Source organism: Schistocerca cancellata, chromosome 2 (genome assembly GCF_023864275.1).
Source record: "Schistocerca cancellata isolate TAMUIC-IGC-003103 chromosome 2, iqSchCanc2.1, whole genome shotgun sequence".
Taxonomy (NCBI): domain Eukaryota; kingdom Metazoa; phylum Arthropoda; class Insecta; order Orthoptera; family Acrididae; genus Schistocerca; species Schistocerca cancellata.
The window spans coordinates 136,234,428-136,254,158 of record NC_064627.1 but is presented as its reverse complement, the minus strand read 5'-3'; the positions used below and the strand labels follow the sequence as shown (position 1 = coordinate 136,254,158).

Here is a 19,731-nt window from a genome sequence, read left to right as displayed (position 1 = left end):
TTAGAAGATTTAATGTTGCCACAATACAGGCGGTAGAAAATGCACCCCCCCCCCCCCCCCCCGCAGAATCCACAAAAGAAGGTGAAAGTCTTGTCCAGCCATCTGCCCCCAGAGCTATTAGACGCTAAAGCCCATAAAAATAGTCTTCCGCAAATGGGGGTAACTAGAAATCCAATCATTAAGCGCCACCTCAACAGGCTCAGGAGGGAGCTGAAAGTGGCGATGGAAGAACATCGAAATAGTGAATAGGAAGGGAAAATAGCCAGCCTACAGATAAATGATGAGTCGGCCTGGCAAATGACGAAGTACTTCCTATGGAAAGGTCAAAGTATCCCTTCTCTACAATTCGGGGGTGAGGTGATCTGCGAACCAGACGCCAAGGCCAGTGCCTTGGCCAATGTCTTTGCGGAAAACTTCACTCCTGTAGAGGATCCCATTGATGAGAAGCACGTACGTCTAGTGCAGCAAAGGTTTCCAGTTATCTTCGAGCGGGAAGCAGGAGCAGATATCGGAGACTTCACAGAGGAGGAAGTAGACGCTCAGTTGAAACAGTTAAACACCAGGAAAGCGGGCGGGTGCGACCAGCTAGAAAACCCAATACTAATTCAGCTTCCACAAATAGCTTGGTCCCATCACCGCGATTTTCAATCGAATTATTCGGACTGGCAACTTCCCCTTTGCATGGAACCATGCAGAGGTGGTTGCCAATCCAAAACAGGGCGAAGACATCAGACTCCCACAGAACTATAGGCCGATTAGCCTTTATGCCCGCACACGCACCGCCGTCGCAACTGCACTGATACCGCTTCGACGTTCCTCACAAGTTTGTATACATATATTGTCCCGGCTAGTAGACAACCATTCGCTGCCGTATGGGTGGGGCGTAAAACATCTTTGAATCACGTTGTGAATCTAACTGTGTGAACTAGCAGTTGAAAATTGATCTCACTTTCTATTTACAGAGATATTTTATACACTTTCAACCACGACGTATCCAAAGACAGTGATTTTATTTATTACATAGCAATCGGGTTCCAGCCTATTTTTTCTAATTTTTGTTCCCTAAATAATTTGATTTAGTTACCTTCGTAGTCAATATGCCTTCGTTAAATCCTATTATTTGTTTGTAACAGGTTGATCGGCTTTTCTCAATAACATTTGAATGTTCAAAGATATAATTGTCTATCTACTAGATGATGGCTCTGAGCACTATGGGACTTAATATCTGAGGTCATCAGTCCCCTAGCTTAGAACTACTTAAACCTAAGGATATCACACACATCCATGCCCCAGGCTGGATTCGAACCTGCGACCGGAGCAGCACCGCGGTTCCGGACTGAAGCGCCTAGAACCGCTCGCCCACAGAAAACACGGAGAAAGTTTAGTATATATTATGTTTTATTGACGCGATTCACTTCTTAAATTAATGAGAGATGGCACTGGGGAATCGATGAAGAAGGAGTTGATCCTAGTGTGTATCGTTTCGCTATAATAACAGTCAGTCCGTACCACATTCCTTCGCGTTCCTATCACCAAAGATATGATTTCCCATGAAACTGTCCTTTACCATTAATATCTGATAAATGATAAATGTCTCTGGAAAATCCAGATATTTATTTTAAGTTCGAGTTCTTTCAAAGTCTGTTCAGCACAAATTTAGCCTTTTCACGGGTACTATATCTCACGTCTCGTTTATTAGCAGAATCACCTTGACAACGATCGGCCAAGATATTAGTATAAATAATGTCCAACTATTTTCTGTCCCAATATCTCAAAATAATCTATTATCCATAACTCCCTTTGTAGGTAGGCTGTTTATGTTTTCTTATCGGCAACGTTACGTAGCGCTCGGTATGAAAATCACTGGCTGTTCTGTGTGCAGTCTGTGGCTAGTTTGCATTGTTGTCTGCCATTGTAGTGTTGGGCAGCGGGAGCTGGACGTGAACAGCGCGTAGCGTTGCGCAGTTGGAGGTGAGCCGCCAGCAGTGGCGGATGTGTGGAAGGAAATGGCGGAGTTTTGAAATTACATATATTATGACTTTTGATGATATTAAGGTAAATACATTGTTTGTTCTCTATTAAAATCTTTCATTTGCTAACTATGCCCATCAGTAGTTAGTGCCTTCCGTAGTTTGAATCTTTTATTTAGCTGGCAGTAGTGGCGCTCGCTGTATTGCAGTAGTTCGAGTAACGGAGATTTTTGGTGAGGTAAGTGATTTGTGAAAGGTATAGATTAATGTTAGTCAGGGCCATTCTTTTGCAGGGATTTTTGAAAGTCAGATTGCGTTGCGCTAAAAAAATATTGTGTGTCAGTTTAAGCATAGTCATGTATAATTGTTGAAAGGGGACGTTTCACCTTGTCTAATCCAGTTATCAGAATGATATTTAATTAGGCTTATAATCCCTGACTTCTGACTACCACGGAAGACTGCGAACATGCACCATTGAAAACACTTAAGACAGCTAACAATGCTGCACATTGGTTTATATATTATATTCAAAACAAAATGCAGCTCTGTAATGTCTTCCTTGGATTACCTTTGTACTACTTTGCGTTACTCTATTTCAAATATCTATTCTTTGTAAAAATTTAACTAACTATTACTTCGAAATACAACTACCGTTTTTTGGCTCTTGGGTCATTTCCTATTACAGAATTTAATCTAATATTCGTTTCTGAATACCCACTCTCTAAAGAGCTGTTGCACCTTCTACAGGCAATTTCGAAGGTATTTGAGCTCCTATATTCTAGGACGCTAATGCTTCAGGAAAACGCCGAGAAGTAGATTCCGCCGTAACAGTTCGGCTTCCGACGCGGACACAGCACGGAGTAACAGCTGCTACGTCTGGTGGAGGACGCGATGAGTGCCCGGGAGAGTCGAGAGTGCGCAGGGGCGGTACTCCTTGACGTGCGTAAGGCTTTTGACTTTGTGTGGGCACAGGGGCCTCCTCTACAAATTGTTTGTATTGGGGGCACCGAAGCCACACGTCTGATTCATCGAATCTTACCTCAGTGGATGAACGTTCAATGTGCGTGCAAGAATGGGCATATCTACAGCAAGACCTATACTGGTGGGAGTCCCGCAGGGTTCTGTTCTCGGCTCCCTGTTGTACTCCCTATATATCTCGGACACGCCAAAGGTTAATAGAGTTTCACTCGCATTATAAGCGGGCGGCACCTCGCTTTACACAAGAAGCACGAATGCGAATCTCATGCGGCAACTTCCGAAGAATGCAGGGCCTCCAGGCTAGAATACTTAGGATGATTATGAAACTCCCACGTGACTTCCCCACTAGGGAAGTACGTAACATCACAAGAGTGCAGCCAAAAAGGAGAGAGTAAAACAGACTGCTCGACTATTTTACGAAAAGTCACAACAGTCAGAAAACAGAATGGTCTCGAACCTCGGGAATAAACCGCATAGAAGGGGCACAATAAGATGCCCTGACTTGCTACGGAAGTAAACAAACGCGACTGCAATATATACTAAACACAACAAAAATGCTCATCACACAGTAACACAGTACCCGTCGGGTTAGATGATGATGATGTTTGGTTTGTGGGGCGCTCAACTGCGTGGTTATCAGCGCCCGTACAATTACCCAATCTTTGCTCAGTCCAATTTCGCCACTTTCCTGGATGATGATGAAATGATGTGGACAACACAAACACCCAGTCATCTCGAGGCAGGTGAAAATCCCTGACCCCGCCGGGAATCGGACCCGGGACCCCGTGCTCGGGAAGCGAGAACGCTACCGCGAGACCACGAGCGGCGGACAACCCGTCGGGTTAGCCGAGAGCGCTAACGCGCTGCTTCCTGGACTCAGGTAGGCGCGCCAGCCCCAGATCGAATCCGCCCGGCGGATTAACGACGAGGGCTGGTGTGCCGTACAGGCTGGATGTGGTTTTTAGGCAGTTTTCCACATCCCCCTAGGTGAATACCGGGATGGTCCCCACGTTCCGCCTCAGTTCCATGGCTCGCAGACATCTGAACACTTTCGCACTATTCCAGGGATTACACTAGTCGCAGACAGTTGGGGTACACTAATTCCTTCCAGGGGGGGGGGGAGGGGGGGGAGGAGGTACGGGGTGGCGGCAGAAAGGGCATCGGGTCACCCCTTCAACTAACATTGCCATATCTGATTAACCATTCCGACCCTGTGTATCCGTGGGAAAACGGCACAAGAAGAAGAAAGAAGACACAGTAGGACAACCACACACAACAGGAACACCTAAAAATACACACTAGGAAGCGCACGAATAGTGCAAAGCACTTGCCAAACCAAGAGATATCCAGGCGTTATCCAACTAGGTAAAGAGTGAGTATGCCGGGTGATGCAAAGTTCCTTCATGTATGCATGTCCAAAGGAACAGGCACTGCGGAGCCTAGAGCTGTTATGAAGTACAAGGAATGTATTCGCAGTTACGAACGTAGTCACTGAAAATTTGTGCTAGACCAGGACTCGAACCGAGGTCTGGCCGTGAGTCGTGTTCGGGAAGCCAAAAGTATGGAGACCGCTCGCGATAAGCGGGAAACCCTGGTCCGGCACGAATTTTCATTGTCGTCATACCATTCTACAACTGTTGTTTGCCCATATTCGCAACTGCGAATGCATTTCCAGTATTTCATGACGTATTTAGTCGTCGCAGTGCCGGTTCCTTCGGACATGCATAATCTGAAACTAACGTGTCACCACTCCAACCATCAACTGAGTTGGCAGTTGGTGGTTGCAGTGCTGACACGTAAGTTTTAGATTATCTGCGTATCCAGTATTGCTGGCTACTGATGGGTTCTGCATGGTGATCATATCAACCTCTACCGCATCAAAAAGAGCCTGAAGATGACGCAATGAAGCGTTGAAACTGGTAGCGACAAAATAAAATCATAAGGACGGCTGTAGGTGTTTATTTTTTGTCACGATGGTAAACGTCCGTCTCCCAGAGACCTCCTGCTTAAAGGATGGACATACAGATACTCTGTTTCTTGCTTAGATGAGCAACCTGCCGAGGCTCATTTTCTCTTCTTTCTGTTTGTGTTTATTACACGGTCCACCGCAGTATGACTGGAGACACAGGTAACTTAGGATATTTCTGCGCCTTCTTGGAAAGCCATTTTCCTTAACCATTTTTCGAGGAAACTGTAGAATGTACCTACCGTATCTCATGCCTTTGACAATGAGTAGGTACGTCCGTTGATTCTATTTTCACTTTTTAAAGGGATATTTCACAGTATGAGGAATACTGTCCACATAATTACATATGATATTACGACTTGTATAAAACCTGTCCTTGGAAGCACAGGTCACTTGTAGATATTTGAAGTTGAACACACTCTTTGTAGTTTACATACCACAGCAGGAATTTCACTTGTTTTTAAAACAGCCATTCCCTAGTCGTCGTTGCACCAGTTTTTGTCGATATTTGCGCGATTTGACAAATCAGCAACGAGCAGAGATGGTCCCTCACTGTTGCCTCAAAAGGGGGAGGCTACAATAGCTTTGCAACTTTTTTACGTCAGACATTAACAAAGCTTATCTTGTGAGCATCTCTGGTGATGAGTCAAGTTCTCCAGTTATCGGACAGCTGTTTTCTAAATTTGATAATCGACATGACTAATGTCTATTGTGGGCGCGTAAAGTAAAAAGTGAAGTGATAATGCCTTTGTCCAAGGATCAAAGTACGCTGAACAGACGATGTTACAAAGGTCAGTTCATGTATTACAGTTGCGACAATGGGATAAAGCTATAATGGCAATAATGAAGGTGAATATAAACGAGCTCTTCAGTCGCACGTGATTCGCGATACATTACTTGCCCTTTGAAACACGAGCGTAGCAGAGATAAACAACACAGGGTTATACTTGAAGAATAAGGGATACGAGACAAAAGAAAACATTTAACGGACGTAATCCATAGCTGGGAATAACGTGATTAGCTTTCAGACAGCGGACTTGAAACATAGAAGTTCAAATAAAGCTTCAAATAAAACAGTTATCTTCGTCAATCTCTCTTTAATTTCATCCCACTACGAGTTTCGAGAAATTACACCATTATCTCCAGATGGAACAATGATGTTGTTACATTTTTGCTAGCTAGATCCAGTCATTTATTGGTTGTGGTTTCATTTTGCTACAAAAACATGTAACAGTCGCTTGTTAGCGTAATATGGTACTAAGATTATAAATTTTAAATGGTAATAGATGCATTTTCAATCTGTTACAGCGCACGGAACACTGCGGTTCGTCATAAATATACATTTTCAACTCAATTTATCTCACAGAACACTAATCAATAACATTAAAAAAACCAAAGACTATAACGAAGTAAAGGTATAGTACCCTGCCTCAGATCTCATTCATTGTTTCATTGTTTACAGGAACATGTTATAAGTGTTGCAAATACATAACAGTAAAGACACAAATAGAAATAAAATAAAAAAACATAAAAACTATACTACTTGGAGACTTAGTGTAAAAATCTAATTCTTACTGTTTCTGTACAGTGTTTTGGGAATTATCTTTTACTAAGCTTAACGGGAAGTAGAAAGTGGAAAGAGTTATAGTGCATCATCTAGTGTATCTGCGAAGCCCTTAAAGAAGCTCATTGCCACCGTCTAAGCTTTTTCGTTTAGTGTATTCAGCCCATGTTTCCTATTGTGAATGAACATTTCCAGTTCTTCGTAAAGATTGAGTTTGTGGCCTTTGTTTATGTGGAAAAAGCTGAAAGGCAAGTGTCCTAAGCATTCTCAATCGACATAAGTTCCATCTCTATCACATCCCCCACCATAAAGGGCTGCGTGGAAACGATTACGAGAATCGTGCTAACTTTTGTACATGGGTATCAAGACAGGAAACGCAGCGTCCGTGGAGTGTAAACGTTTGGTGTGGGATAGTGAACCATCAACTCGTAGGCCCGTTGTTTATAGATGGAACACTGAACGAGCACAAATGTCGCAGTCTCGTAGAGACCATCTTCCACAGTTGCAAGAAGACGTTCCCCTGCAGACTAGGAGGAAGCTGTGATGCCAACACGATAGCAGTGCACGAAGTATTAAAGCAAGCCTTCACAAATTGTTTCTAAATCGTTGGATTAGACGCATGGCAGCTGTACTTTGGCCGGCCCGTTCTCCGATTTTGACGCCTGTACAATTTTTTTTTCTGTGAAAAGCTGAAAGACCCTGTCGACAAGGACATACCAGGTACACCCGATGATGTGCAACGACGTATTACTGCAGCCTACTCGGACATCTACGCTGAAATGCTAGCACTTGTGCGGCAGCCATTCCGTACTAGACTGGAAACGTGGATTTCCGATGGCGGTGGTCATTTTGAACACAACATGTGAAGGTCAACTGCCTCATTACTGGCGTACGCACTTGGGTTGTTCGGTAGTGTGTGCTATCACAGATATTGCACTAGTGTCAGTGTGGGAAGTCGTAAACGACTCGCACTAGAATCGTGCTATAAACACCACTGACATTCTAATTTACTCTGCTTTTAGTCTGTTAATGTCAACAGGCATTGTTCAATTTAAAAAAAAATGTATGTTTGATCAAAAGATGCACTTGTTAAGTATTATTGCAATATATTGATTGGCTAACAATACGAGCCCCGGACTATCAATCTATTATGTGGAAATTGCACTTCAGTAGCATATTCCGTCTCCGCAGTATTTGCGGAGCAAGTTTCAGGTGATTCGCCATGTATATGGAATTAGATTCACAGGAAATAATTGACAACAGCGGACCAGGCAGCTGTTGCAGCCACATAATACCCGTCACCTGACGTTCTTGGTGAGAACCATAATAAAGGGAAGCACTATCGCACGTGGGAGTTCACATTCCCTCGGTCGGCGTCACTGCACATCTACGGATATCTCTCAACGTCCGTCTGCTGACAACCTGGGAGACCGCAGGCATCTGCTGATAACGCTGGTGTTCATGATGTGATGCCCACACTATCGCACAGGCAATTACCGTCGTGCAGGTTATCTACAATGAAACACGGAAGCAAAGATAGCGGACTTCAGACTGCGGGCAAAGAGAATACTAACACTTCACCTTTGCTCTCAAATGAATTGTAACACCTCTGCTCGAGGCACTGAAACAACGAACAGCAAAAAAAGTGTTCTTACATGCGAACTATTTTGATATTCTATACATCCACCTTGTTTGACACTTTTGTCATCTATCTAAAAATAAGAAAAAAGTTTCTTTTTGGGAGGAGAGAGAAGCGAGTCATGTTTACGTAAACAAAGACGTGTTTGTTAGTAATTCTGCTTTTCATACCGAACGATTAGTTTAATAAATCATGGTTGTAAAACACTAACACAAGTTACTTACAGAATGGAAAAACTTGTCGAATCCGACCTCAGGGTAGATCGGATTGGGTTATGGAAAAATGTAAAAACACTCGAGGCAACACTGATCCTACAACTTGTCTTAGAACATAGGTTGAAGAAAGACAAATATACATTCATAGCTTTTGTAGATTTAAAGAAGGCTTCTGACAATTTTACTGGAACACAATGTTTAAGATTTTGTAGCTAACAGGGATTTTTTAAAAAAAAAAGACAAGTGTGAGTAGGCCACGCGCTCAGGGAGTTCTGCACCAATTTAATTACGCATATATATACACTACTGGCCATTACAATTGCTACACCACGAAGATGACGTGTTACAGACGCGACAGGAAGAAGATGCTGTGATATGCAAATGATTAGCTTTTCAGAGCATTCACACAAGGTTGGCGCCGGTGGCGACACCTACAACGTGCTGACATGAGGAAAGATTACAACCGATTTCTGATACACAAACAGCAGTTGACCGGCCTTGCCTGGTGAAACGTTGTTGTGATGCCTCGTGTAAGGAGGAGAAATGCCTACCATCAGCCGGCCGGAGTGGCCGTGCGGTTCTAGGCGCTACAGTCTGGGACCGGGCGACCGCTACGGTCGCAGGTTCGAATCCTGCATCGGGCATGGATGTGTGTGATGTCCTTAGGTTCGTTAGGTTTAATTAGTTCTAAGTTCTAGGCGACTGATGACCTCAGAAGTTAAGTCGCATAGTGCTCAGAGCCATTTGAGCCAGCCTACCATCACGTTTCCGACTTTGATAAAGGTCAGATTGTAGCCTACCGCGATTGCGGTTTATCGTATCGCGACATTGCTGCTCCTGTTGGTCTAGATGACTGTTAGCACAATATGGAATCGGTGGGTTCAGGAGGGTAATACGGAACGCCGTGCTGGATCCCAGCGGCCTCGTATCACTAGCAGTCGAGATGACAGGCATCTTATCCGCATTGGTGTAATGGATCGTGCAGCCACTTATCGATCCCTGAGTCAACAGATGGGGACGTTTGCAAGACAACCATCTGCACCAACAGTTCGACGACGTTTGCAGCAGCATGCACTATCAGCTCGGAGACCATGGCTGCGGATGCTCTTGACGCTGCATCACTGACAGGACTGCCTGCGATGGTGCGATGGTGTACTCAACGACGAACCTGGGTGCACTAATGGTAAAACGTCATTTTTTCGGATGAATCCAGGTTCTGTTTACAGCATCATGATGGTCGCATCCGTGTTTGGCGACATCACGGTGAACGCACATTGGAAGCGTGTATTCGTCATCGCCATACTGGCGTATCACTCGGCGTGATGGTATGGGGTGCGTCTCGGTCACCTCTTGTTCGCATTGACGGTACTTTGAACAGTGGATGTTACATTTCAGAGGTGTTGCGACCCGTGGCTCTACCCTTCATTCGATTCCTGCGAAACGCTTCATTTCAGCAAGATAATGCAAGACCGCATGTTGCAGGTCCTGTACGGGCCTTTCTGGATACAGAAAACGTTCGACTGCTGCCCTGGCCAGCACATTCTCCAGATCTCTCACCAACTGAAAACGTCTGGTCAGTGGTGGCCGAGCAACTGGCTCGTCACAATACGTCAGTCACTACTCGATGAACTGTGGTATCGCGTTGAAGTTGCATGGGCAGCTGTACCTGTACACGCCATCCAATCTCTGACTCGTGCCCAGGCTATCAAGGCCGTTATTGCGGCCAGAGGTGGTTGTTCTGGGTACTGATTTCTCAGGATTTATGCACCCAAATTGCGTGAAAATGTAACAACATGTCAGTTCTAGTATAATATATTTGTCCAATGAATACCCGTTTATCATCTGCATTTCTTCTCGGTGTAGCAATTTTAATGTCCAGTAGTGTATATATAATCTTTCTCTCCTCCTCCCCCTCTCTCCTAAGAGTCGTCAGGAGCATTTTCTCTGGTGTTTCAGCAGGTATTTGCAATCATGCGACTGCAGTGTCGACGAAAAGTGCCGGTTGGTTTCCCATATCAAACAAAATTATTTTTAAACCGTAATTTTACTTGTCCATTCAACAAAGCGGTCCGAAATTAGTCTAGCGCGATATTCGTTTTGCCGATGTGTATTAACAGGGACAGTAGAACACCAGTGCTACAGCCAGCGACTCAATAGCGCCCTATCCCGCACTGACCGCTACTGCCCTGCAGCAGCGCTACTGAGTCGCTGCTGGCGTACTGGTTATCCTACGTGTTCTACTGTACCTGTTAATACACATCGGCAAAACGAATATCGCGCTAGACTAATTTGGGTTCGCTCTGTGGAATGGTCAAGTAAAATTACGAATTAAAAATTATTTTGTTTGGTATGGGAAACCAACCGGCGTCACATGAGAGACAAGATGACGTGGTTTGTTTGGGCTAACCCCAGCTACACATTGCAAGAACGAAACTTCAAGTATCTGCAGAAACACTAGAGAAAATGCGCCTGCGAATGGTAGGAAAAACACCCAGTATAGACAATAACTTTGAGTTGTTCAGTGGCCTGTTGCAAGTCTTTCTAATGAACGCCACTTTGGCGACTTTTGTGTCCCTACCCAACCACAGTAATCCAACCAGAGAAAGGGGACCTACAGTTTGACGTGGAGGCCGAACTGTGAGTCGTTTCTGGCGTCTCCTCACATTGTTGAGAGGTGAAGTGTAGGGTCAAACAAAGACTAAAAAAATCAGTGATTCGATCCCATGACCTCTCAGTTTCCAGGCAGGACATTTACCGCTAGTCCACCAGGCTCGACGTGCAGTAATATAGTTTATCTAAAGGCTTCGATGGATGAGTTTACGTGTATCAAAATATGTGACGTACATGTCCGTATCTTTTGACTGCATTGACTTAATTACACCGTCAAGGAATCGTAGACGTTAGTACTTGACAAATTTAAACTTGATACCTCTACCCGTCCCTGAGAAAAAGAGGCCTTGACAGACGGTCAACGCCGTCCGGAGTGGCCGTGCGGTTCTAGGCGCTACAGTCTGGAGCCGAGCGACCGCTACGTTCGCAGATTCGAATCCTGCTTCGGGCATGGGTGTGTGTGATGTCCTTAGGTTAGTTAGGTTTAATTAGTTCTAAGTTCTAGGCGACTGATGACCTCAGAAGTTAAGTCGCATAGTGCTCAGAGCCATTTGAACCATTTTTTGAACAGACGGTCAACAAACGACAAAGATAATTTTTTCGTGTAATACAATCACAAATTAACAATTTTATGATTTTTTCCTTTACTTGCACTGTGAACGTGCTTCTTGCCAAATTTCATGATTCTAGGTCAACGGGAAGTGCCCCATAGGTTTTAGATTTGTGTGTGAGTTTGTATCAAAATATGTGACATAAACGATCCTACATTTTGATTGTATTGAATTAGAAGCTTAAATATTTCACGTCGCCAAGGGAGCGTAGACCTTACCACTTGATTCCTCTATCCGTTCCTGAGGAAAAGATGTCTTAACAGTCGGACAGACAAAGAGACAGACAGATAGACAATCAACAAAGTGATTCCTATACGTAGAATAACTTTCGTTTTTACCGACTGAAGTAAGGGAGACAAAAAATGGGGCGGCAGGTTATTTACAACTTGTACAGAAACTCAACGGCTTGCAAGAGTCGAAGAACATGAAAGGAAAGCGCTAGTTGAGAAGGGAGAGACAGAGTTGTACCATATACGTAATGTTATTCAGTCTACACATTGAGCAAGCAGTAAAGGAAACCAAGAGGAAATGGGCAAAGGGGCTTAAGTTCAGGGAGGAGTAATAAAAACTCCGAGGTTTGCCGTTGATATCGTAATTCTGCAAGGGACAGAAAAGGACTTAGTAGGGCAGTTGAAAGTAATGGGTAGTGATACGATGTAGGCCGGTGAAGGCACAGTCACAACACTGCGCAGGAACCAAGACATAAGCGTTTCAGGTGTTCGAGGCTGGAACTCGTCACAGAGGCTGTCGGCTCTGTTGGATGTTAGTGGCACTGTGAGGTGTCAGTGTGTGCGTACGTGCCTTTACTGCAGACAGGAATCAGATACCGTTACTGACAATGTGTATTTTGTACATAAACCATGATTGTGACAATGCTCCGCAGAAAACAGTTATTATGTGATGTAAAAGCAAAAATTGGTGCATACAAGGAAGTGGGAACGTCTAATCGTCAAATCGCCGAGGAAATTTACTGTTCGAGTACAGTGATTTATAATTTCGTTAGATTGGGCGCAAATATGGGCAGAGCGGAAAATATGTGCAAAGTAAAAAATTACCTTAGGCATCGAAACGGTTATTTTTACGCAAAGCAAGGATCACAATCCATTATCCATCACAAATTGTTGCTGATTTACAGTTGCCAGTAAATTTCAGACGTGTACGACAAATTTTGTCATATGACAAACACCTGGCATTCAAGAAACTACTGCAGAAACCTGCTCTAAAACCCAAACGCCATCAGACAAGATTTAAGTTTGCTAAAAAAGATCTGTCACGGACTTCAGAATGGAGTAATGTGATCTTCAATGATGGGAAGGAGTTTCAACAGGTAAGGATGAGCAGAAATTTTGGTGGTGTAAGTGTTATGATTTAGGCAGCCTTCTACCCTAAAGATAAATCAAACATTGCTTGGCTAAACACTAGAAAGAACTCTAACCTGTACACTGAGATGCTACAGACAGATCTGATTAAAATGTGTGAAGACCTAGGGGACGAAAGTCTAATGTTTCAACAAGATATTGCATCCGTACATGTTTCTGCTACAAGCAAAAAGTGGTTTGTGGATAAAGATATTGACGCCTTGTCCCGACATGCAATTATCCCGGATTTGAACCCTAAGGAAAACCTTTGTGGAATACTTGCAAGGCGAGGCTGTATATGACCTGAAAAGAGTGATACGAGAAGAGTGGGCGACAATCTCACTGCAAGAATTACAAACCCTAACAAAATCAGTACCGAAGAGAATTATCGAGGTAATCAGGAAAAACAGAGGTTGTACTAAGTAATACAGTACTGGCCATTAAAACTGTTACACCACGAAAATGACGTGCTACAGACGCGAAATTCAACCGACAGGAAGAAGATGCTGTGATATCCAAATTATTAGCTTTTCAGAGCATTTACACAAGGTTGGCGCCGGTGGCGACATCTACAACGTGCTGACATGAGGAAAGTTTCCAACCGATTTCTCATACACAAACAGCAGTTGACCGGCGTTTCCTGGTGAAACGTTGTTGTGATGCCTCGTGTAAGGACGAGAAGTGCGTACCATCACGTTTCCGACTTTGATAAAGGTCGGATTGTAGCCTATCGCGATTGCGGTTTATCGTATCGCGACATTGCTGCTCGCGTTGTTCGAGATCCAATGACTGTTAGTAGAATATGGAATCGGTGGGTTCAGGAGGGTAATACGGAACGCCGTGCTGGATCCCAAAGCCCTCGTATCACTAGCAGTCGAGATGACAGGCATCTTATCCGCATTGGTGTAATGGATCGTGCAGCCACTTATCGATCCCTGAGTCAACAGATGGGGACGTTTGCAAGACAACCATCTGCACCAACAGTTCGACGACGTTTGCAGCAGCATGCACTATCAGCTCGGAGACCATGGCTGCGGATGCTCTTGACGCTGCATCACTGACAGGACTGCCTGCGATGGTGCGATGGTGTACTCAACGACGAACCTGGGTGCACGAATGGCAAAACGTCATTTTTTCGGATGAATCAAGGTTCTGTTTACAGCATCATTATGGTCGCATCCGTCTTTGACGACATCGCGGTGAACGCACATTGGAAGCGTGTATTAGTCATCGCCATACTGGCGTATCACCCGGCGTGATGGTATGGGGTGCCATTGGTTACACGTCTCGGTCACCTCTTGTTCGCATTGACGGCACTTTGAACAGTGGACGTTACATTTCAGATGTGTTACGACCCGTGGCCCTATCTTTCATTGGATCCTGCGAAACCCTACATTTCAGCAGGATACTGCACGACCGCATGTTGCAGGTCCTGTACGGGCCTTTCTGGATACAGATAATGTTCGACTGCTGCCCTGGCCAGCACATTATCCACATCTCTCAGCAACTGAAAACGTCTGGTCAATGGTAGCCGAGCAACTGCCTCGTAACAATACGCCAGTCATTACTCTTGATGAAATGTGGTATCGTGTTGAAGCTGCACGGGCAGCTGTACCTGTACACGCCATCCAAGCTCTGTTTGACTCAATGCCCAGGCGTATCAAGACCGTTATTACGGCCAGAGGTGGTTGTTCTGGGTACTAACTTCTCAGGATCTATGTACCCAAATTTATTGAAAATTTAAACACATGTCAGTTCTAGTACAATATATTTGTCCAATGAATACCCGTTTATCATCTGCATTTCTTCTTGGTGTAGCAATTTTAATGGCCAGTAGTGTATGTAATTCCGTCATGATTGTTTGTCTTATATGTCTCTACTACTATCATAATAAATTTGATACGTCTGCTTCGGACATTGTACTATTACTTCCGTTGGACCCCTGCCTCTATACTGATTTCCACTAGTGTAGTGCCCGGTGTAACAGCGCCGAGGTTGTGGAAAAGCGTTCCGTTGGCCGCGTGCCTGGCGCTCCTCTTGGCGGTTGCCAAAGACTTCGTGGACAACAAATCGGCGTGGTGTTGGTGTCCGGGACGTTTCCCAACATATGAGGCGAGTGCGGATCGGATTTCTCAACAGGCACTTGCGCCTGTTGCAGCAGACCGTGCCTGAAGAGTTGCCACACGCGAGACGCCGGTGTGTGGTTCGCTGCAGGTTGCTGTCTTGTAGGAGGGACACAGCATCCCTTCCCCCATGAAGGGGATGGCGAAGTCAGCTTGGTGGAGAGTGACAATCGGGGCTCCGTCCTTCTGCCAGGGAACAATGGCGGCACGTGTGGAGGCGTAAGACAAGGAGCCGTCGACGTCGGCCGTGAGGAAGTGGGATCAGAGACGTCCAGCGGCCATTTCCATAGGCTGGGATCCTGGACCCATCCCGAACAGAGGTGTACACATTCTACTTTTAACCTGCCCATGTTTACCGTTAGCCTGGCAGGGAAGCTGCAGCATGTTATCGGCAAAAACGAGAAGGCTGCTTTACTCTTATCGAAGCCAAGCTGTACCCAGCCCAAGCATACTAAAGGAGTCCTGCTTGGCCTGATCGTCTTCCCGCTGCCCTGCGGTACGTAGCAGTTTAATCCGTACACTTTTCCTGTAGTGTTATGAGTGGGATTCTAAGGTTAATGCAAGGAATATTTTACCCGAGTATCACAAGACGAGGCTCAATGAAATATATTTTGGGCCATTGTAGACCAGTCGTTATTCGCAATGTTGATAACGGCTGTGATGTGGGATCTGAGTGGGGTACTGCTAAGTGGGGAGTGCCCCAGGGATCAGTGTTGGGGCCACTCCTGTTCCTTATTTATATAAATGATATGCTCTCTAGTATTACGGGTAACTCTAAAATATTACTGTTTGCTGATGACACTAGCTTGGTAGTAAAGGATGTTGTGTGCAACATTGGCTCGGTTTCAAATAGTGCAGTACATGACCTCAGTTCATGGCTTGTAGAAAATAAACTAACGTAAAATCACAGGAAGACTCAGTTTTTACAGTTTCTAACATACAATTCAACAAAACCTGACATTTTAATTTCACAGAATGAGCATATGATTAGTGAAGCTGAACAGTTCAAATTTCTAGATGTTCAGATATTTAGTAAACTGTTGTGTAAAGCCCACGTTCAGGATCTTATTCAAAGACTTAATACTGCCATTTTTACTATTCGAACGGTATCAGAAGTGAGTGGTAGTTCAACACGAAAATTAGTCTACTCTGCTTATTTTCATTCGCTTATCTCTTTTGGTATTATATTTTGGGGTAACTCTTCCCATTCTACAAGGATATTTTTGGCTCAGAAACGGGCGGTCCGGGCAATAAGCGGTGTGAGTTCACGAACCTCTTGTCGACCTCTGTTCACGAGTCTGGGTATTTTGACATTGGCCTCTCAATGTGTATATTCCTTATTGTCGTTTCTTGTTTCCAATATTAGTTTATTCCCAAGAAAAGCAGCTTTCATTCGGTTAATACTCGGCAGAAATCAAACCTGCATTTCGATCGGACTTCCTTAACTCTTGTGTGCAAAAAAGTGAGCAGTATACCGCTGCATCTACACTCCTGGAAATTGAAATAAGAACACCGTGAATTCATTGTCCCAGGAAGGGGAAACTTTATTGACACATTCCTGGGGTCAGATACATCACATGATCACACTGACAGAACCACAGGCACATAGACACAGGCAACAGAGCATGCACAATGTCGGCACTAGTACAGTGTATATCCACCGTTCGCAGCAATGCAGGCTGCTATTCTCCCATGGAGACGATCGTAGAGATGCTGGATGTAGTCCTGTGGAACGGCTTGCCATGCCATTTCCACCTGGCGCCTCAGTTGGACCAGCGTTCGTGCTGGACGTGCAGACCGCGTGAGACGACGCTTCATCCAGTCCCAAACATGCTCAATGGGGGACAGATCCGGAGATCTTGCTGGCCACGGTAGTTGACTTACACCTTCTAGAGCACGTTGGGTGGCACGAGATACATGCGGACGTGCATTGTCCTATTGGAACAGCAAGTTCCCTTGCCGGTCTAGGAATGGTAGAACGATGGGTTCGATGACGGGATGGATGTACCGTGCACTATTCAGTGTCCCCTCGACGATCACCAGTGGTGTACGGCCAGTGTAGGAGATCGCTCCCCACACCATGATGGCGGGTGTTGGCCCTGTGTGCCTCGGTCGTATGCAGTCCTGATTGTGGCGCTCACCTGCACGGCGCCAAACACGCATACGACCATCATTGGCACCAAGGCAGAAGCGACTCTCATCGCTGAAGACGACACGTCTCCATTCGTCCCTCCATTCACGCCTGTCGCGACACCACTGGAGGCGGGCTGCACGTTGTTGAGGCGTGAGCGGAAGACGGCCTAACGGTGTGCGGGACCGTAGCCTAGCTTCATGGAGACGGTTGCGAATGGTCCTCGCCGATACCCCAGGAGCAACAGTGTCCCTAATTTGCTGGGAAGTGGCGGTGCGGTCCTCTACGGCACTGCGTAGGATCCTACGGTCTTGGCGTGCATCCGTGCGTCGCTGCCGTCCGGTCCCAGGTCGACGGGCACGTGCACCTTCCGCCGACCACTGGCGACAACATCGATGTACTGTGGAGACCTCACGCCCCACGTGTTGAGCAATTCGGCGGTACGTCCACCCGGCCTCCCGCATGCCCACTATACACCCTCGCTCAAAGTCCGTCAACTGCACATACGGTTCACGTCCACGCTGTCGCGGTATGCTACCAGTGTTAAAGACTGTGATGGAGCTCCGTATGCCACGGCAAACTGGCTGACACTGACGGCGGCGGTGCACAAATGCTGCGCAGCTAGCGCCATTCGACGGCCAACACCGCGGTTCCTGGTGTGTCCGCTGTACCGTGCGTGTGATCATTGCTTGTACAGCCCTCTCGCAGTGTCCGGAGCAAGTATGGTGGGTCTGACACACCGGTGTCAATGTGTTCTTTTTTCCATTTCCAGGAGTGTATTTTCAAAAAGCTGCCACCCGAATTGAAATATCGTAGCAGTAATCCACGCGCTTTCAAATCGAAACTGAAGAGTTTCCTCATGGGTCACTCCTTCTATTCTGTCGAGGAGTTCCTTGAAAAATTAAGCTGATTCTTATTGTATTGCTGATAGAGTTTACTTAAACGTATGGACTGACTTTTTTCAGGTTCTTGAACATTTAACTTTATCTGTTATTACTTTTATGTTGTAATTACATGTACTGACACGTTCCATGACCTTTTTGCTCCTCAATTTGGTCCTAAGGAACTTGACGTGTAAATAAACAAATAAATGAAATGTTGGATTTTATTTGTCCCTTTTTCCTATTTGGCGTATTTAGGGCTTAATACTTTATTTCGATATGGACGGTTTTCTCTTCAAGTTCACTGTCTTTCGACTGTTACAACCTATTCTCAATTTGAGCCTTCATCAGATCACCTCTAATACGCTTTTTCTGTAATAAGAAGAACCGCCTCTGAAAGTCGAGATCCTCTGCACCTAAGAACCTAAAGGTGTATGTTATACTGCAATGCCAACTAAAGTAATGTTTTGGAGATTTATGTAGCCTTAGCATATTTCAGCCAAATATAAGTCCTGTTATAGCAGTTTCAATTACTTTTTCCAGCAATCAGCAATTTTATTGCGAATTCACTGAAATCATTCTAAGCAGCTAAAATAGTTCATTCTAAATCCCCCAAGTGCTTTTTAGCAAATACGAAGTTGGTTTTCCATATTATGTTACTCTAAAAAGTACACATCTGAAAGAACAAACTTTTCTTTTACCCTAAGCTTTCTTTGCACTGCGTTGCATACCACCAGAATGTAGTTTTTAATATCCACTGAGCCATATTTTTTTCCTATTTCATTCGATGTTTGCCTTAAATTTAGAAAGCCACTATGCTACTAAATGGCCTCGAGTCCTCAGCACACATTTCCACACACTCATCAGCCACTAAGTTTTTGCCGCCTTTCAAAATATTTATGGAGTGAGGAAACTAGTGGTCAAATTTACAAACAAGTCGTAACAAACTCGAGGTTCCAGAATGATTGTTTACTAAACTTTGAGACAATTTACACAGCGAGACACCTACAGAGTTATCTGAAGCTGTTCTCATGAATACGCTAGAATTTTTGACCTACTGGACTTGAGCTCTGTTTCGTGACTGGTATACATTCCCCAATTCTTATCTTCCTCCACAGTCGCCTTTAAGTTTCGTTTGTTTATTTTGTAGCTCCCAGCGTTACGGTACATGAGCTGCAGTGAAACTACCTACGGAAAAATAAACCTGGCTATTCATGCTGGATCGATAGCACAACCTGTTGTCAGGTGCAGCAGGCTGGACGGGTCCCGTGAAGCTTATTAGGCTTGCGGAAACCTAGGTTGGCCTCCTTTGACCATTGTGCTTCAATACGCGTCTGCTCTTGTGTCTCCGTTGCGGTACGTTGCGCTGCTTTAATCGTTTCGGCGGAGATAGGGGCAGGCAGGCTAGGATGATTTGTACGCCTCTGACCGTTAGGTAGAGACAGCGGTTATCGGTGAAACAGCCGGTTTCTCGTTATATCGTTTATTTTCACGCTGGTGTAACCTGACTCTTAAAACCGCTTGAAATAACCGGTTTCTGAAATAACCGATCCCGGTTTCTTATTCCTGTTATTTCCTGTAATAAACGTAGAAATCGAACAAAGACTGAAAAATTTTCACTCAGTTTCAGGATACAGAGAATCAAACTATTAAATTAAATTGAAAAATGGAAGAAAACCTAGACT

The 19,731-nt window shown here is 44.9% G+C and overlaps 1 protein-coding gene across 1 annotated transcript in view; it reads right to left on the bottom strand.

Moving 5' to 3' along the window:
- The window catches only part of LOC126151848 (esterase S-like), a 91,647-nt gene extending 73,851 nt beyond the window's left edge, over positions 1-17,796 (bottom strand). Inside the window, exon 1 of the mRNA XM_049915968.1 lies at positions 17,673-17,796. Within this exon, the coding sequence (XP_049771925.1) occupies positions 17,673-17,796 (124 nt within the window). The remainder of the gene's footprint in view (positions 1-17,672) is intronic.
- Between the last annotated feature and the right edge of the window lie 1,935 nt (positions 17,797-19,731).